The sequence below is a fragment of the Coenobita brevimanus genome, chromosome 40, assembly GCF_032717465.1.
Source record: "Coenobita brevimanus isolate Jiangsu-jjx chromosome 40, ASM3271746v2, whole genome shotgun sequence".
NCBI lineage: Eukaryota > Metazoa > Arthropoda > Malacostraca > Decapoda > Coenobitidae > Coenobita > Coenobita brevimanus.
Window position 1 is genome coordinate 1,500,079 of NC_136993.1, and position 22,018 is coordinate 1,522,096.

At 39.4% G+C, this 22,018-nt stretch overlaps 1 protein-coding gene across 1 annotated transcript in view; it reads right to left on the bottom strand.

Annotated features, from left to right (window-relative positions):
* The window catches only part of RhoGAPp190 (Rho GTPase-activating protein 190), a 134,232-nt gene that overhangs the window by 108,564 nt on the left and 3,650 nt on the right, over positions 1-22,018 (bottom strand). The window contains exons 4-11 of the mRNA XM_080270388.1: positions 20,106-20,308; positions 18,989-19,458; positions 10,966-11,178; positions 5,532-5,718; positions 4,989-5,104; positions 4,511-4,663; positions 4,169-4,286; positions 3,822-3,945 (exon numbers count right to left, since the gene is read on the bottom strand). Coding sequence (XP_080126514.1) covers positions 3,822-3,945; positions 4,169-4,286; positions 4,511-4,663; positions 4,989-5,104; positions 5,532-5,718; positions 10,966-11,178; positions 18,989-19,458; positions 20,106-20,308 — 1,584 coding nt within the window. The remainder of the gene's footprint in view (positions 1-3,821; positions 3,946-4,168; positions 4,287-4,510; positions 4,664-4,988; positions 5,105-5,531; positions 5,719-10,965; positions 11,179-18,988; positions 19,459-20,105; positions 20,309-22,018) is intronic.

A 22,018-nucleotide genomic window follows, 5' to 3' on the forward strand; every position in this document is an offset into this window, starting at 1 on the left:
CTGACTGGAGATACTGAGAAGAGAATAAATTGTAGAGGCAACAATGACAATAGAAAAAGTCAGTACTACAGAGGCTACCAAGTCAATAACAGTGTAAAGCTACATAGAGGAAGAGGCCAGACTTCTGTGATTACAAGAATTGGAGACAGTGGCTACTAGGAGACCAGGGGTGTGGAGGCAGAAATTAGATATATTAGACAGAAATCTGATATTATGTACAACAATGAAGTACAGTTTCTGCTCACCTTCTTTCACTACTCCTGTCCGTGGGGCAGTCACAGCAAGAGTTTCACACCAAACAAAGACCTGCTACTGATAATTCAGAACTTTAGATTCTAGACTGCACAATAACTGTCATTGCAAACTGTTTTCATGCTGCTGTTCCTTAACCCTAGTGTGTCTGGTCAAACAGACCTGTCAACCACAGGCAGGCAACTGTTTTTGTGAGGCCATCCTACAAGTACAGTGCAGTATATCCACCGTGTAGGGATCCTGCATCCCCTTGTGGTAGACAGCATCTTACCATGCTTGGATGAGGGTCCTTCCTACAGCAAAGTGCAGGAGAATATAAGGAGGTTTGGGTCCCAGGAGGACACTGCAGCTGTTCCACCCAGGGTCACAGAACCTCCACATGTGTGCTCATTTTCATTGCCTGTTCCACGTGCCAAACAAAGCTTTACCATCTTAACATCAGAGACAACATCTTCATTTGGTGTGTAACCCTCCCTACAACATCCCTGCAGCTAACAGCAGGACTGCAATGTGCACAGAAACTACGCCTCACGAGTGGACAGTACTACAGTTTGTCATAAGGAAGGGCCAAGAATATGTACAAGGACTGAATGATGATGGAATGAATAAATGGACCATATCAGTGGGTACTCCTGATACTTCAGCTTTGATACTTTTAAGTCATTACTTCTGGATCGTACCCACTCCAGTAAACAGCGGGAAATAGGGTTAGGACGATGACTAATGAAGATCAGAGTTAGGATGATTATTACTATACAGTAGTTCAAGGAAGTTAGACTGAAGAGTGGCATAAAAGTATATAGTTAATATGCAAAGATTAAGAAGTTTTGAGGCACAATGGGTATCAGAACAAAACAGAATGTGATTTAAAACTAACACTAAATAATTTAATGTTTAGATGACATATAAGAAGATTACTTTTTAATCCATTAAGACAGGTTTAACATCAGTACATTTCATTAGTTTAACTGTTGATTATACAGATAATTTTTCATTGTATTTTGACAGGTTTAAAACTGATACACGTGATTTAATTCCTGGTATTAAATAAAACAGCTTTTTGTAAGGATCTGGAGAAATAAAGCATTGTATTATGAACTGTAAATTTAACAGATCATACATAACAGGAGAAAATGATTTAGTCACATTATCAGTCATTACAGGTAGTACCAGCATCATCAGCATCATCAATATTGCAATCATCATCATCTGGGATTGTGTTTATATTCAAATGATTTCAGTAGTTCCCAACTCTTTATATAAACCCTTCACTAAAACTCAACAAATCTATTATGATCTGAGAGGGAATTGAACCTCAGTCCAGGAGGATAGCAGTCCAAACTCTAACTCCAGTGCCTACAGATTATGTCGTATCCTGTCGCTTATAAAGGCTCCAAAATGCCTGCATGTGTCGGCTTTGGTCACCTAATGGCAGCTCTTCACACTGCTCGATCTCTGGCAGCCTCCCTATTCAGTCCCATATGAGGTTACATTCTATGACCTTGTCCCAAGTCTCTTTCAGACTGTCCCTCACAACTTTCACACTCCTTACCACACCAAGACCTAGTAAAGCGGTCATGGTGTCATTTTCTTCAACCACTGCTTCCAATCCTTGCTAAGACCACAGTAGCATCAACCCCAGCCTCTCCTCAGTGCTCTAGCATTGTGCTCGTGTATCATTATCATGGTGGAGCAGGCTAATGGCATACAGGAAGTCCTTGTTACAAGGCAACAAATGTTCATATGGTTTATAAAGAATTCAACGTGATTGCCTGCATCAGCGTTAATCACCTAATGGTGGCACCAATGGGTTTGAAAATATTCTAAAATTTATCCATACAATTATACTGTAATTGTCCACCTCAACTTGGTAAATATTTTCTAGAATCTCAACTTTTTCAAAACCTTGGCTGATGAATTCTAAAACACCTAAACTTCTTCCATAAAATTACTGTATTGTTTATTGTGATGAGAGTAACAGTACATAAAAAAGTGTCATGGAAAGGATGTTCTGTAAACATACAGTACTACTGTGTGTTTACAGAACATTCTTTCCACAACACTTTCTTATGTACTGTTACTTTCGTGTCACATCTCGGGGTCTAAACAAAACAATGCTGTGACTCTACATCTTTTCCATAACATTTCTTTCTGACATATCACATACTAGTTTTCATCTCTTGCTACAACTCAGTAATCAAGAGAGAGACGGCAATTTCTGGAAGGCTAAAAGTGGACAGAGAAAAATATACTGGCAGAAACTAGCAAGTCAGTTTTATGGGCAGCAATGGAACTTTACACACTCCACTATGATATCATATTTTCTGTTTTATTCTTGCTACTGCCAGACAATTTTACTCACCTCAGGAGATACTTCAAACAGTAAGGGTTTATTAATCCCTTTCCTATGACATGTTGTACAAAGCTGAATAGACTCATATGGTGGCAGTAACAGCAGTGCTGTATCTGCAACCCCCAATTATCTGAATGTTCACTCCCTCTTCTGTCTTCCTTTCTCTCTTTCATTCTTTCCACTTCCTTCTGCCTATGGGTGACTTGACACTAAGTGACAAGCCAAATGATTTCCTGTACACCAGGAAACCATTTACTACTCTGGGTGGCAACCATATAACCAAATTTTGGTGCCTGGTGGTTTAGTGGGTAATTAAGACATTATACTGAGGAAAAAGGCACCTTATGTTGAGGAAAAAGGCACTGTATGTTGTGGAAATGGCACCTTATACTGAGGAAAAAGCCACCTTATATCAAGGAAAAAGGCACCTTATGCTGAAGAAAAAGGCACCCTATATTGATGAAAAAGGCACCCTATATTGATGAAAAAGGCATCTTACATTGAGGAAAATGGCACCTTATGTTGAGGAAAAAGGTACCTTATACTGATGAAAGTGGCACCTTACATTGAGGAAAAAGGCACCTTATATGAACGAAAGAGGCACCTTATAGTGAAGAAAAAGGCACTTTATATCGAGGACTTCCTGTACGCAACAAACACTGTGGTGCAGATCATGATGCAGCTTCTTATAAAGATCACAGGGCACTTGGTTGTAACATGCTTGTCTTAATATATATAGTACTCACATTACCCTTACCTCACATGAACATAAGTCTGCTTTGAGATAATCATAGGGATCAATTATACCACTTTATATACTATGGAAAGAACCTATAATGTGAATATATAAAATGATCCAGCATTAAAAAGTGATAATAATGTAACAATTACAAAAGAATGAGGAACAATGAAGTTACAAATGCAAATAAATATGTAAAAGTGCACGGTAATGTTTGTGGGTGAGTGAGTGAGTGAGTGGGTGAGAGAGTGAGTGAGTGGGTAAGAAACTGAGTGAGTGGGTGGGTGGGTGGGTGAGTGAGTGCGTGAGTGAGTGAGTACGTTAGTGAGTGAGTGAAAATGTGAGGAAATTTTCATAAGAATGAGCAAGAGTGAGCTACATTATGACGATATACATGTCTCTACCTCGATGAAATAGTGGTAGAATGAAGTGATTATTGAGAGAGAGAGAGAGAGAGAGAGAGTGAAACAAACTCACCATGGGGAGTAAATTCCGGAGTCTTGAAGGAGTTTTGTGGTAAGGACACATCACCATCTATGCTACGATAGTCCAGGGAGAAGATTTGGTTGTCTAGCTCAAACTCATCATCCTCACATACAGACTGAAGGGAAAAAATAAAAAATAAAAAGTAGTTACCAATCAATCAATTATCATCATCATCATCATTATCATCACTGTCATCATCGTCACCATCAATCAATCAATCAATCATCATCAACAATGAAAAAAAAAATTATAAAGAGGCATTACATGGTTTTTAAAGCCACCTGGAATGAGTTACAAGTACTAAGGATCTAACTAACATGATGGTACTGTATACTCACCCTAATAACCTTCTGTAGGTCTTCAGCCAGGCCCTGGTTGCCCAGCAGTACCAGGTTGACCTGAGGTTCCACACCAACGTTCTTACCACTCCACGTCCCTGACCCAGGCCGACTGTTGCTGCACCAAGGACAAGTTAGTTATACAGCATCACACTACAGTATACGTACTTCTATCTGACAAAATATCTAGCTTCTTACAGCTCTATTAATGGCCAAATGTCAGAATGGCAGGTTGATTTGACTAGTAACCAAGGAGACTCAATCCTAACTCATAAGTAAGCTACCTATCTATGTACAACAAGGTGACTTAAAACCTCTGCAACCTTGGCAACCCCAACGCACCTTGGTCCTTTGCTGGCAATGAGGTTTTCAATGAGGCAGTCCATGCAGTTGGGGTAGGAGGGGCAGTGTTCTCGCTTGGGGCAGTGGACGAAACCCAAGTGTCGCAAAAGAAGTAAAGTTCTCTCATTCTCTAGCCGGTCCAGGGCCTTGTATCTGAAACATTATCAATGTTTTAAATTCCAGAAGCAGATAATTAAATATACAGATAGATATATACATGGAAACACAGACTATGAACAAATAAAGAAACAGACAGACTTAGGGCAGTGGACAAAACACAAACATCATAGAAGCAATTTTCATGACAGTCATTACTGTTAAAAAATGATCATCATCATCACTGTCAATTATTATAACTCCAAATAAAATAAATAAGTCACGTGCTATCCCCATACAATAATCAAGTCACCTGCCACCCCAATAAATTTAAATAAAACATGTTACCTGCTATTTGAATAAAATACAATTAATAAGTCACCTGCTATCTTCCTGTAGGGTCTGTGTGATGTCACGGATGTCTTCTGGGGTGATGGTGCCGGTGGGGGCGATGCTCTTCACGTGGTAGAACAGCTCAGCCTGCTCTAGCAATAGCTCCTGAAAAAATATATATCACACATAAGTATTACCTTCATCATCCTTACCACTGATGTGATCCTATTCCAACCTCTGCTTTGTCATCATCATAACAATCCTATTTTTCTATCTATCTACCTATCTATCTATTGCCAGACACCTTAATCCTGTAAGAGGTGGACACAAACAAATTGCCTCCTATTTTTCAATCTCTATTAATATTCTAAATCTATTTCAAACCAATAAATAGGGTAGGTGGGATCTTGAACTATATGCACCATCATCCTAACCCAACTTCACCATCATCCAATATCTATCTCTTACTATTTATAATAAACGGGGAGACAGTGTCGAGAAACAAGGGAAAGAAAGAAAGAAAGACTGTGAAAATGAGCAAATAGGGTACATAAATCATAAAAATTACACACAGAAAGTCCCTCAAACTCACATGGAAGTTTTGTCTGGCTTTCTCGGTGATATCCCGCTGGTGCTGGTTGTAAATAAGCTGCCGGTCCTCCTCAGATAGTGAGTCGAAGCTTTCCCGACCCATGAACAACACCCGCACCTCGTCCAGTCTCTTGCCTGGAGTCACGTACCCGGTCTCTGCCAGCAGGAGTTTGAACTTGTCCCGCATCCTGGAAAAACATCCAATATACATGTCGGAGGTTCACAGTGTTTAGTATTTAAATCACCATCATTACTATCATCTTCACCACCATCATCATCACTGCTTTTATCATCTTCTTCACCATTATCACCACCATCATCATCAGTGTTTTTCTCATCTTCTTCACCACCACCATCATCATCATCATCACTGCTTTTATCATCTTCTTCACCATCATCATTGTAACATTTCAGCATCAGTAATTCATCTCAAGCCTGTTTTTATCATCCCAACTATATTTTTCCATCATCATCAACACCATGTTTTTTTCCCAGTCATCATCATCATCATCACCATCACCATTTTTCACTACTGTCATCATCATCATCATCATCACTAACACTAGCTTTTCATCAGTCATCAACATCACCAGTGCTCATTCTGTATTCACAAGCTATACTTCTTCTGTTTGTGTACCACCACTATCCATGTATCAATCCCAACCACAGCAATAACATGGCTAACAAACTTTCAGAGACATTTAGATGGGTAAAAAAAAAAAAAAAAAAAAAAAAAAAAAAAAAATCAAAACCTGTCATACCCCCCCTTGACACACACACACACACACACACACACACACTATTGACAGGGTAGACTCTTATACACAACTTCATAGGACTGTCCTGACATGGCCTGAAAATACCTAAAGCAATTAAACAACTCCTTGCCCTTGCCTCTTCCTCTTCAACTGGATGATATACATAATACATTTCAAAAAGCTTTCAAATGTGTGTGTGTGTGTGTGTGTGTGTGTGTGTGTGTGTGTGTAAAAATGTCTTCAGTTTTATTTTGTTTAGTTTCACTAACAGGAGCCCCAACATGCTTCTATGCATCGGCCTTGGTCACCTAATGGCGGCTCTCCACACTCCTCAATCTCTGGCAGCCTCCCTATTCAATCCTATATCACTAAGGTCACACTCTATGACATCACCCAAGGCCTTTTTCAGTCAGCCTCTCACAATCCAACCCCTGATGCTCACACTTCTCACCTTCCGTGCCCAACTGTCATCCTCCATCCTCTCCACATGCCCACGCTATCTCAGTCTACCCCTCCTCATCACAACACCAATACAATTCTTGTATAAAAATCCTCATGATGCAGTAACTTTCAAATACAGTAAGACAATTAATTCAAAAGTAGTATTACAGTACATCAGAAGAGTTATCCAGTAAACCCTGTAATCTGCCGATGATGCAATGTGACTAATGGAAATGTTGGATGGGAGAGACACACAAAATATTAATAAAAAATAAAGAATTCAAGCTCTCACCTGTTTCTCTCTCTCCCAACCACCAAACCCTGTAACCCTCCATCACTGTGCCATCCACAAGATCATAAGTTTTTGGAAGTTTTGAGTTGTGTACGGAACTGAGAGTACGTTATCACACTTCTTTAGCAATAGAGGTACAATGTTTTAATAATATAATGCTATCTATCTATCTATCTATTGCCAGACGCCATAATCCCGTAAGGGGTGGCCATTTGACTTTGAGTTATTTGTTTTACGGGGAGGGGCACTAACCCTCCACTAACCCACTTGTTGACACGTAGGGAGCACGTATGGTTTGGTTATATGGTTACCACCCAGCGTTGTAAATGGTTTCTTGGCTTACAGGAAACCATTTGGCTTGTCACTCAATGTAAAGCCACCTGTAAAGGAAAGAAAAGTAATAAAGTGACAGGAAAGATGGGAGAAACAGGAAGAGAGGAGGGCAGGCACAGAAAAAGAATGATAAGGGCTAAGGAAGAAATGGGCAACACTACATCAAGTGAGTGGATGATGGTCACCACCACCTACCACATAATATAATGCTAAAAGTACTTATATTCTCATCTTACACCATATCATGCACTGCCACAATACCACAAACAAGTACACTAGCCATTCAGTACAATGATGTGTTTATTTTACTCTTGCTAATGACTTTCCTTTTTATTCAAATTACAAAAGGTCCCCCACAGTGACAGATTTAACAGCACTTGTGTCCGAATCTTATATTATGAGGGATCTTTTTAAAATGAATAACATCACAATGCAGCAGCAAGCATAAAACAGGATATTAGTGTACTGGAAGTGTTAAAGGTATAAAATCAAGAGCAAATACTACAATAAAATAGCAATCATATATAAAGAGATATATAAGAGATACATATGAAGAGATCTATAACCACTAACTGCTTTACCAATACCTGTTTCCTACAAATGAGTCTAACAGATCAAAGAGGAGCTACAGAATCATACTCTATCACTGGCTAATAATACACTACAGTAAAATGGTGAAGGCCAATCCAATATTATCACCCACAAAGTACAAGGACCCGAGGTTAGGCTAAATCTAGTACATTTATGGGCAGTTGACTAGCCAAGGGAAGTAGCCAGTAATTTACCCATACATATACTGGACCACTGAAGCCTGAACTCAGATCCCTATGACTTGAAAGGGGTAATATGGGGCTGCCTGTTACCATCCATTGTTAATCATACTCTACCAGTAAGTCTCATATAAAACAGAGTATGGTAAGTATTATCATCAACTCTAATAAGTAAAGATTGCTAAACAACGACTAAAGTGATAGTACATGATCCCATACTGTCCCTTTTGAGGTATAGGGACCTGAAACTTGCCTACCATCCGTGTTGAGATGGTACTGTACCCGTTATACATCACATCATATAAAGACTTTCTCCAGTTATTGAATGAGAAAGCATATTATGTTCTTTCCGGGAATCATTATGTTCTTTTCTATATCAGTATTACCATCAACAGCTGCCACTGCTACACAAACTTGTATTCAAAACTATCACGATCAATTTCTAAATTATCATACTCATTGTTACCACCTGAAAACTAACCCCACATACAAAATACTATACCTGATTTTAACTTTCATTGGCACTTGTGTTCAACTTGCAATAATATATGTGTTAATCTTTTACAAACATCAACTTTTCACACACTGTATTTATGGCTGAAATGTTCCATGAGTAAATGCTTGGGATGATTTTGACAGGTCCTTTTTAATCACAGAACAGTAGAAATTCCACATAGAATAGTTTTTTTTTTTTTTTTTTTTTTTTTTTTTTTTTAATTACAATGTCAAACAATGTATTTGCTGCTGCTGTGACAGCAGGTCAGTGTGATTTTTTATCAATCCTTGTGACCTTATACCATGAATTTATTCCAATATTTAGCTCATAATCTGAAGGAATGTAAACTCAAATGGTTCCATGACTCCCACAAAAAAGTCAGGCAGCATCTGACATACCATTTGTGAATTCCTTGGTAACACTGACTAAATTTCTATACGGAAAAAGGAGTAAAATATAAGTACAGTATTATGGAATGAACTCTACCTCAAGTCATTCTGTAAAACTTTAGTTAAGCTACACTACTACTGTATGATGTAGCATGATGATTAAAAGGTTAGGCAACTGCTGTGTACTGTACTAATGGGGAGGAATATGGTTCATGCACACACAAGGGTGATCACTGTACCTTCTGGGCAGCCTGGGTGTGGCGTGGGGGAGGGAATGAGAAGGATTAGTTGGTGGGGGAACATACAGCAGGACTTACTCAACTACCGTGGAGACACACACACAATTGTACACTTACAATACAATCACATCTTTCTATTTATACAGTTCCAGCAGGAGCTGACTCAGTTTAGGAAAAGATCCCTAATAGTGAAGCCTGTTTATAACCCCTTCACTATCAGGTCTTCTCTAAACTAAATAAAATTTCTGTGGTACCATTAAGAGCAAAGTAGAAAAGATGTCATCACACTGATGGTACTGAATCAATGGTTTGGTCTGATACATTATTACTATCAACAAAATAATACTGCACTGGTATGCAAAAGTGGGAATACAAGTGAAGCAAAGCTTGTAGTGAAGCTTATTACCACATGGTGTACTGCAATCAGCATTTAACAATGACCTTGATTCACAGCACATGTACTGTGATCAATATGGTATGTTACTAAAGTATACCCATAATGTGGAAGTATGTATACTGTGGTAATACAGTAATTCCAAACATGGTAAGGAATACTAATGTACTGCCACCGTAAACATCCATAAACATGGGTATCATCTACAAATGTTTACAAACTTAACATACACTAAGGACTACGACATAAGCCAAGGTTGAGGGATGTGAAACTACTTCATGTGAGTGATCACAGTCAGTAACTGTTCTCAATACATCTCCTGCATTACTGGAAGCAGCAGGAATATAACCAGCACCAATAGTGAATACTGTATCAACAACACACAATGTGTGAGGTGTAAGGCCTATAGCATGTTTTGGTAAAGGTATACCAAATGAGAAGTATTGGTTCCACAGGTATTGTGTCTATATATATTTCCATGCAAAGGACACAACTGGTTATAAACATGGGACACTAACTGTAATGTTTTCATTATTATCAACATTCTAATCTTATTTATCAATACAGGTACTAAATTGAGTGTTTAGCTTTTTCTTAAGATTCAGAAAATACTTAAGTGACATACCTGTATAAGTGGCCACAACCCCCCCCACCCCCCACCCAACTACTACAAGGTTCCAGTCTGAACTTACCCAACAGGTGAACAATAACATTCCCCATCACAGGATAAGACAAAACCATAAGAGGAGCTATGGGTCTGTTTTACTTTGAATCAGGGAACCCTCTTATGCTCACTCACTCTAAAACTTCTCCTTCACAGTCAGGCTAAATGGAGGGTTACTTTCAACATAAGTTCTTCCTATACAAACCTCCATGTGAATGTACTCTTGACCACTACTCAAGACCCAGACATTATTACTGTATCTACTACAATACCTATCTACCTACCTCATTACAATACTTACCACAAGGACAGAAATAAGGGTTGTCTGTCTGAAGCTTTCAGTTTTTCTTGGAAATCTCTGTTCCTAATATTCCCTCACTTTACCTATGCAACCACACAAAATATCTGTCATCATATCATCGTCACAATCATCATCATCATCATCATTATCATTATTGTCATCGTTGTCATCATCATCATCATCACCACCACCATCATCATTGTTACCATCGTCATCAACATTAATGTCATCGTTGTCATCATCATCATACTAACAGAACTTCTCACTAATAAATGCAATGGACTGAACTGAGACACAGTAAAAAGGAAATAAATCACTCATTAATCCACAACTTCAAACACCTGTCACATCTACTCACTCCCTCATCTCCAGCTCTGCCTGTAGCGCGTTGACATGATTCTTGAACACCGTCTCTGCCTCGTTGGAGTCCAGGACCTCGAATGGTATACGAGTGTCTGGGGAGTCCAAGAGGTCGGTGTTTTCGGACCAGTGGATGTCCTCGTTGACGCGAAGGAAGTATCGGTCAAACTCGGGGTGCTCGCTTATCCTTTGCTGTATGCTGAGCCAGTCCCTAGGAAAAGTGGAATTCTGGAGTTAAGGAAATGCATAAAAGAAAGCCAAGTACAGTAATATAAATACAAAAATATATACTATCTATCTATTGCCAGTCACCTGAATCTCATAAGGGGTGGCCACAAACAAACTGCCTCCATGTCACCCTGCCCTCTGGCATTTGGCTGCTCTCCCTTCTACTCGCACCCCCCTCTTATACATCTCTCCACTCCATACCTCCATCTCATCCATGGTCTCCCTCTCCCCCTCATTCCCTTCGCTTCACTCACATAGCCTACTCAGGTACACCAATGCAGAAAGCTAAGAAGGTGGGGTATGATCCACTTACTGTATATATAAGGCAATTCTACCCACATCATCATCATATTTTTAAGTAATAAAGGGGATGGACAGAATTTAGGAATAAGAATCAAAGGCAATTACGTAACAGGCAAAAACGGACAGCCGTACACAGTATTACCCCTTCCAAGACCTCCAACCATCTCTTTTGGATTTTAACCTGTAAGCAGCCTACGAGCATCTACACAAAGCTGGTATCTTTTATCACCTAGCCACCTATGCAATCGCACATCTAAGCAATCACGAGTGTCTATAAATCAATCATCACGACTATTATTATGCCTCCTGAGACAGTGGGTGAAGTATTGGAGCTGCTGTAAATCTGTCCTATTAACCTAAATCATCATTACCCTTACTATCCTCCTCCTCCTCATGATCATCATCATTATCCCCCTACCCCTTCTCCGCCTCCCTCTCTCCTACCCCCCCTTTCCTCCTCCTCATTCATCATCATCATCCCTCTCCTCTTTCTCCCCCTCCCTCTCTTCTTTCCTCTCCTCCCTCCTTCTCTTCTTCCTCCTGCTCCTGCTCCTGCTGCTCATCATCGTCATCATCATCATCATCATTGCCATGACCACCACCACCACCACCATCTTCACTATCCCAACTCTGATTTCCACCTATGAGATACCACAATACAGGGTTCTTAAACAAATAACAAGAGGGATGGGGTGGAGAGGTATATGAGAGAGGGGGGTGTGAGTTGGGAGCAGGGCAGTGAAATGGCGGGGGACAGGGCGACTTGGAGGAGATTTGTTTGTGGCCACCCCAAACAGGATTGAGGCGTCTGGCGATAGATAGATAAATTAAAACAGCATGACCAGTGAAGCAAGCCACGTGACCAATCACACACAGTATCATTAACCATTTTAAAGCTTGACTCCATCTCATAAGTAAAGCAATGGAGCATAACCTGAAAAACTTTAGTCACTCAAGTACGTATGCTAGACACATCGAAACATACAGTAAAACCTCGATATAACAGACTTCAATAGACCAGAATTTACTTTTACTGGACTCGAAGAGCTACCAGACTGAATTCCTATATATCGGAAAAAGTCCAATAAAGCCAGAAGCAGTCTGGACTGCCTGACCACTTCAGCTATGTTCATCACAATAAGATAAATAAAAGACATGTTTATCAGTGTACAGTACAGTATTATTATATATACTATACCATTTGATTAATGTTGTGAAGTTATAACAGTACAGTAATGCAAAGGTAGTCAAAACAGTTTTAAAACTGTTCATGCTATCCGGACTAATTTCTGATACATCGGAAAAAGTCTGGGTTAGCAGGGGGAGGTTCGGATGTCACTTTTATCGGAATTTCACTGTTTTTCGGAATGGTTTGGGCCCCAATTAGTCCGTTATAGTGAGGTCTTACTGTACTGAAGAAACACAGGTTCATCTCGACGGTCTACAGATAACATTGGATATTCCTATACTCTTTTTACTTTAACCTGGCTCAGATTTTTATCCCTTTTGCAGCTTATTTCACACAGCTCAATGGCAGAAAAAGACCACACTATGGCACTACATCCTTTCCACAGCATTTCTTTGTGACAAGCATCATATTCTAATGCTAATGTGTTTTTTAAAAATGAGCACTCATGATGAAGAGATGGGAAGTTTTGGCCAAGTCAGTGTAAAAAGTGTACAGTACAGTATAAAAATACATTATATTTCTCTTCCCTAGAAAACATACATAAGTATAACCTACTAATTCTTGCTTGTGTTCAAATATATAACACTGACCTTCAAGCATCAGCATTGAGACAACAACTGTCTGGCACTATTTGTACTGACAGATGAGCAAATAATTTTCAAACAGTCACCTTACCTATTTCTTGATTAAACTGGCAATTCGGTGTTTAGTGTGTGACAAAAGCAACTAGAAAGCATTCAGAGAGCACATCCCTCCACCCATGCCACTGACATTAAAAAGGATCTGGATCCGGTTCCGTGGAGACAGGATCTGGATCCACACGAAAATTTAATCAATTCTTTATTGGCCCATGGCTCACCCTTCCACAAAATTTCATTAAAATTCACAGATAACTTTTGGAGGTATCATCTGTACAAACAAACAGACAGACAGACAAACATGGGTAAATATATAACCTCCTCCAACTTCATTGGCAGAGGTAATAAAATGAAAAAATACATTAAAAAATAAAATTAGTTGTCTTGTGAAGTGCTGAGGCCTAAGTTTTGACTATCAAAGGTCATGCCATTCAAGATCAAGATAAATTGTACTTCGTAGCCCTGCAGGATCAGAGAACCTCCAGCCGACTCTAGGAGTCTAAATCTATGGACAAGGCATACACACACACACATCAGACCACCATTTATACGTTTCTATACAATTTGCATATCTACTCAGGCTTTCAACACAAGACTTTGAAATAAAACAACGTTCATACTGTGGATACCATTGTACAGTACTGTACATGTTCTTCCAACCACCGTAACAAAAACCTTTTTAAAATTCATATACTGTATATATTTTTCCACTTCATTATATGTAACTGTAATAACCACATCAAAGTATAAGATTAGGTAACAACATTCCAGAACATTTAACCCTTTACTGTCAGGGGTACTTGTAAAAAAACTGCTGTGGCGTGACAGTGTCCTGCATAAAGCTCTCCACTACTCGTCTGTCACCAAACACATGACAGCTCTTAAAATATATACAGTATAGCTATATACCTTTTTAAATACAGTATTTGTTCAGGTACAAGAAAGGGTTAAGATAAGCTAGGTGACTGGCCTATGATTATGATGGCAGTACAAGAAAAAAATAAATAAATAAAAGCCACTTCTTGGGGATCAAACTCACACATACAGTACTGCAAGGCCATCACTCCAACTGTGTGTTCTAAATACCAGACCAATGGTCATTATAATATTCATAATCGGCATACCCATTTAGATTCAACACAGCTGTAACCTTACAACACAAAATTATTTGTATCAGCAGAAGTACAACAATAAATGTACAGATCAGTGACTGGCATTATACAGTACACTATGAACAGTAATATCTGCAAGGCTGTCTTCTTCACCTGATAGTGGTTTTCCAAGATGAACAATCTCCCGTAACATTCCAGTCAAGGCACTTAACCCTGGGGTCTCTTTGCAGCAGCTAATTTCATGTTTTCCTTGGTCTACTGGCACAGGTTGAGTTCCTTCTATGATCACTTTTACTGTATACCAGTACAGCACTTAAACCAGCTATACTCACACATTCTCCATTCTCTCCACATGTTCAAATTGCTTCAGCCTATCATCTCACCAGCATTTTCATCACCTAAGCATCCTCTTAACTCTGCACATACTGTTCTGTCCCCCAGTGTAATAGAAAGCTATAAACTGGCAAGCAAAAGCTGATTAATATTGGTATCGGTATCGAAAGGGAAAAATTATCCAATAATTGGAATCGAATCAGAATTGGCTGAGTAACAATGAAAAATACATAAATGTTTGTTTTACTCAATGACCCTAGACTCAAGTACCGTACCTATTTCTCCGCCATTATAGGTGTGAACTAACGCTGTAATGGTGATTATTTTTCAATGATATGGCCATATCCCATACTCAACTGTCTTAAATGGTAAAATTCTCTAAAACATACAATATAATTAGACCTTAATATCACTGTGGTCAGAATGAAGCTCAACATATATACCTACACAGCAGCCCCCTGTCAAAGAGCTGTGGCAGACTGGCATGAACTTGCGAGTCTGATGGTACACACACACACAAACTCGCACACACACACATACTGGCAATGCTCCATCAATGGAATGACTTAGGCTTAATGTTTACTTTCAATGATACATGAGCTGTGAGGAGAAATTCAATTTCTTTTCACTTTTTCTATTAATCTTCAATAAAATCATTTTGTTTTGTTTTTGAAGGCTCCAACATGCTTGCATGCGTCGGTCTTGGTCACCTAATGGTGGCTCTCCATGCTCTTCAATGTCTGGCAGCTTCCCTATTTAGTCCCTTTTCCCTGAGTCCACAGTCAATGACCTTGTCCCAGGTCTTCTTGTCTACCTCTCGCTACCCTACCCCCAACATTAACAATTCTCACTTTCTGCGCCCAATTATCATCCCCCATCCTCTCCACATGTCCAAACCATCACAATCTACCTCTCCTCATCACAACACAAATACACTCCAGTACCATCCTACCTCTCAACTCTTCCATCATAAACCAAGTGCCCCCCCCCCCCAGGCCTCACAATCAGGGATGCATTGCACATCCACCTAATCAATGCCTTTTCTGTATGTTTGATACTGCGAATATCCTCTTTCTTTACTGCCCAGGTCTCACTACCATACAGCATTATACTCCTAATTCATGCCGCATTCAAAGATCCCTTGGCACAGAGGGAGAGCCAAATCCAATGGGCCATGCTTCCATTCAGTCATCATTCAAGCCCCCGGAATCCTGGCTCTATCGGATACGTCAAATACATTCACCATGTTCTGTAGCTTCACATAAAAGTATCCGATAGTCAATCCGGACGCTGCCATGTTAAAAAGGTGCCAAATCCCTGATCGAGCACTTCTCCTCACAACATTCATCCAGTCTGCTCAATCTCTTGTCAGTTCCCTAGCTTCACCGACCTCTTCTCCTCTTTTCTTCTAAAACTTGTAATCAACCTTTCACACCATCAAAACTCCCCAAAGTATGGTCAACCAGCTTTTATCTGATGGAACTGAGCCACTTTCACAGCCTGAATACTAACTCATGTTTGTGTGAAGTTCAATAAGCTTTAGTTATGAGGCATGAAAGTCTCCTTGGTTACTACTCAAATAATCTATCCAATCTGATCACATATGGCCTTCAAGTGAAGTAAAAGTGTTGGGATTTTTTGTCAGGTTAAACACACTATACCAACCCCATTTCTGAACACTCTACAATGCCACTATAATTACTCACCACCACCATATCTCTGTCCACTTGCACCAACCATAACCTTATATTTTTTCTCCACATTCCTTTTCAACCTCTAAAATGCATATAATTCCTTCATATCCTAAGTTACTCTACACCATCCTCTCTACTAATCAATACAAGACCATCCGCAAACAACACCTCCCACAACGACTCAAACCTGATATTTTACGACAAACTTGACGTAAAACAACAGACAAATGGGGCTCTACACAAACCCCTAATGTATATTCACTTTTACTGTAAACTGTTTGCACTCTACATCACCCACTACCAAAAATACAAGCCACTCTTACAACCTTGGCCATAAATGGAGAAAACCTATGAGTAATTGGTGCCTCAAGAAAATGGCATCTGCAGTCATAATCAAATTATATGACTACCTAAAAATCCTTTGTGGTGTCCCAAATCATCATCACACATAGCAATATACAGTACTTATTTAAAGTGTATTTGAAGGATCAAACAGCCGTCTTCAAAAATCTGTACAACTAAGCCATCTAAACTTGTACCGTACTTTAAACATGTGCATCTGGAGATGGTTTACTGACTCACAAATAATCAAAACAGCATATAACACACCCTGGAAAGTCCTTACCATCATACTGCAATTATTTTCACACTACTCTCTGAGCTTGGCATTACACACACTATTAAACTATCTCACCCCATATATACAATACTCCTTAAATTCTTATTTCCAATACTTTTACCCATTTCCATTCAATTATATTTGACTCCATGCCACATATCTATACAGGAAAGCAGACACCAGTAGTTTTTTGTTTTATACATAGGCTATGGTAACAAGTTTGCCTGAACAGACATTTCCATCTTTAACACACACTTTAATATCCTGTCTCCCTCCCTGTGGCTCATTCAGGTGTCAATTCATCACCTGCTTAATCCACTTTAAAATCAATCAACTAGGCTAAAGTTCCATTTTCTCCAATCTGCCTGATTCAGACTCACTCATGATGCTGTGTTGTCACTCTACTGGATCTCCCCACCTTACACAACCTATCCTCCTCCTCCTCCTCCTCATCGTCATCATCATCATTATTCCCACCTAATAATGGCGAAACATACAGTCCAAATGTAACAAAACTTACAACATTACACAGTCTCAGCCTGGATTTGGACTCTATCTGTGGCTGGATTCTCTTGCTGGGAGTTATTATTTTGTGGTTTGTTACTAGGCCTGCAGTTAGCCTACATTTCATTCCTACTGCAGGTACTGCATCCTACAGCTGATGGGAGCTAATCACCTACAATGTAAACACTGCACATGATAAAAGTTTTACACAGAATGGGGAAAAAATCTATAAATAAAACTACAATACACAAAATCACACACATAATGTGACTTGCAATTATACTCTACGGTCAAATCTTGCCAGATTCAATACGCCGGTATTCTCAGGGACGGAGCACCTTCAGTTCAGAACATACTGAACATTCTTTGGGACGGAGGCACAGACACTGAAGGTTAACACTGCGACCAGCAAAAGATAACAGAAAAGAAATGTAGCCTGCTGTTCACATTATGCTTAGCCTACTAATGTAAAACAGACTGCTATTTCTTTTAGTGCATTGATAACATTAACTTTAATAGCTAAACAGTATTGGTATCAAGCATTCACTGGTAAATACAACTCTGCTTTCATAACAAACAATAACACTGCCATTGCCTAATTAATACATGGCTATAAAAAAAATCTACCAGGTACCGTACCCTATGTTGTTAATGTTACAGACAGGTCACTAAATAAATCTGCCTACACTTCATGTCATCATAATCATTACCACCATAAAAATCATCATCATAGCAGCCCAACTCCCGACTATAACAGTACTTAAACAGAGTATGCAGACTCCAAAAACCCAAGGATGAAAGTTAAAAATTACAAGCTATCAACAGTACTGAGACAGATGCGTTATACATCAATTCACTCATCAGTCAAGGCTCTGGCATTCTCTAGGCTCCATCCCACACAACATACCAAATATACATAGCTTCATCATATTTTTAGCATATCTGTGATCCAGTCCATCGAATATAAAGTTACAATAGGAGGACCGGTGTAATCCAAATCAAGTGTACCATATATAATTCCTTTAATGTGTCCATTCACTTCTAACATTTATCTACTCCTGACCATCAGCAATTATCAGACATCATTTTCTCATATACATTTGGCCTATTACAGTATCATCATCATCATCATCATCATGGCTTCTTCTCACCTAGAGATGGAATAAGGTAGGAGCCACAAAACACAGAGTGAGAAAACATGAAATAACCTACAGAGAACCATCGTCATCATCATCCAGACCTCTTCTTCCCACCTCCACATGGGGTGAGGTAAGATCCAGAAAACACAGAAACAGAAAGACGATGGAGGAAGAACAACCACAAATAAATAAATAGGCTAAGTAAATAAATACACATACATAAATAAAGTAGTACAATAAAAACCACTTGCACAGAACTCACCCATCCTCTAAGCTTGGTAGGTCCGGGAAGAAGTCTCGGAGTATGGATGGCAGCAGGTCCATGTATCCCTCCACTTTCCGCTGGAGGTATTCCTCTTTCAACTTTTTAACATGTCGACGGAAAAGTTTGGCCGCTTGGTCCATTCCAAAGAGGTCAACGTAGGTTATAAAATCGGGACTTTGAGCAAGTTTTTTACTGGTAGAGGCCCATATAGACCGATAGTCCAAAACATGTGTGCGAACTAATCTCTGGAAGGCATCTGTTGCTACATCGAGAATTTCCTTTCTATGTCTCGCTGCCTCATAAAACGGAACTATTCGGATTCGGCCTCTGTTGCGGTCCACCAAGTGTGCTAGAGTCATGAACGCACAGTCCACATTCACATTCTCGTGCGCAGAGGTTTCCACTAACGGAATGTTGCCTTTGAACTCTTTTCTGCTCGCTAACTTTTCCGCTTCTTTCACATACACCTGCACAGAAAGAAAGAAGCATTAATATTATACACAATACCGTACACTAATTAAAGTATGAGGAAAAAATGAGGGAGGGGGGGACCATTATCATCATCATCACAACTCTACTTCCAATTAATAGGGAGGGTGTGCAGGATCAAGAAATACTACTACTATCAACAGCCAATCCTGTTTTACCCCATTTAGGTATCAAGGTCCATACCTAGGCCACCATATCATTAGTCCTGTACAATTAAAGAATAAATGACCTACCTACTCCCTTTGGTGGTACAGTATTACGGTACATCTCTCTCTCTCTCTCTCACACACACACACTCACACAAAATCTATTCATCTCTTAGGGACTGAAAAACTAAATCCCTCACAGAACATTTAAATCATTTCAACTATACCAATTTTATCCTAACTTGGCCTAAAACTGCCATCACTCCATTCTGAACGCTACGTTGTAAAAAGAGCCTTGTACTCGAGTATGATGCTAGTCACAAAAAGGTGCTATGGACAGGATGCAGAACCATAGAACTGTCTTTTTTTTTTTCCTCTCCCTCCTTCCCCTCCTTGCCATTGAGCAATGTGAAATAAGCTTTGGAAAGATGATTTTCCAGGCCAAGTTAAGTGAAAAGAGTATAGGTCTAAACACTCACCTCATTAGCCTCATCATTCTTGGTCGTTACCAGCACAACCGGTCGCTTAGTTTTGAGGCAGTTATTGAGGATGGAGGCGGTAAGGTCAACCTGCCTCTCCAGTGACCTGTTTGGGACCTGTGACACATCAAACACACACAGGAACCCATCCACGTTAAGCTTCCCATCAGGCAAGACTCGCTGCTCATACTCCTTCTCTATACCTGTGCGAGAAATAAGTGTTAGGCTTATTATACCACTGTTTAACTTTTCATCACCATCATCATCAACACCATCATCATCTTCACAATCATCTCTATCATTTACACATCAACTATGTCTTCAAAATTGTTACTCTACCACACTAGCAAAAACATTAACATAGGGTACTGTATATACTATGAGTCTCTCTCTCTCTAATCATCATCATCATCATCATCATCATCTAGACCTTTTATTTTCCACATAGGGATGGGGTGAAGCAGGGTCTAGAAAGCATGGAAACAGAATATTATGACAGAGGGAGACATAATCAAAGCATACTTCGTAAACAGGCCACACATTCATTCATTCACGCCTCAATAATCCTGACTCCACAACACACATATTTTTTTGTATTTCTCTTCACTGATTCGCTTCACATAAAATGGCATCATCAAACTATCCTTGCTGCTTTCTATTCCACCATGTGATGAGGCTGGGTGGAAGGTCATCAGATAACCAAATAAGGATCAACTGGATAATTACTGTATATCTATTCAATGTCACCTCCTCAGGCACCATAGTCCTTCTTTGTACACCACCAAACACAATAAAGTTTACTATCACTCTGCTCTTCTCATTCTCATACTGGTACATTTTTTTCTTCTTCCTCCTCCTCCTCTTTCCAAGAATTTCTCACCTGTCCCTTATTGTTCTTTCATTTATCACCATCCTATATTTTCAGCCGCTACATTTTCATAGTTTTTACCATATTCATTTCTATGTTTCTGTATTTTTCTACATTTCCCAATTTCAAAGATTATCCTCATTTTATTTCAAAATCTTTAATTAATGTTTTTCTTCTTCATTTTATCTCTACAAACCATTTAATTACAACACATTTCCTTTTTCTTTCACCTCAATTTTCTTTTTCATAAATCCCATCTACTTCTTCCATTTTCCCTCCTCTGTTCTTTCATCCATCCATCCATCATTCAATTCAGTATTGCCCCATCAGAAGTGTTGGGGCCAGGGCTACTTAATCCATACAGTGAAGGTGAGTGACCCGCTGCTAACCCTGAGCAGCATAACATCAGAAGTAAACCAGCATCTACCACTTCCTCTTTTAATTTTCATAATATCCCACCAAGCTGTATTTCTCTTGCACCCGGACATACACAACATCCATCCATCCATCATCCAATCCTACATTGCCCCATGAGGAGTGTAGGAGCCCGGGGCTAGGCAGTTGGTCCCGACATTTAAGATGAACAAGGCTATAATATTCCTCATCAATACTTTCTGCAACCATGCAATGAACTCTCCAAATATTTTAAAGCTCTTCCCCATTTACAGTCTGCAACATCTCCACTACCTTCCATTCTAATTGATCTACCACTGCTTTGATTCTCAGCTCTTCCACTTTTATTCTCTCCATCTGCCAAACATTCTCCCCTTTTTTCTCAACACTATACCCAATTTCATCTTCTATCCCACAATTACATGGCCACACAATCCTCCTGACCATCTCCTCATAAATTTCCTCTACTCCATCCATCAATCCAACATCCAATCCTGTATTTGCTCATAAAAAAATAAAAAATAAAAACTCTTGCACTGTTACTCTACTATGTTTGTTTTCGTTTCATACCCTTTCCTCAGTGATAAAACAGCACGCATAACAGTCTCTCCATAGGTACCCACTGCACTGCCAAACATCTTAATTCTGGAGA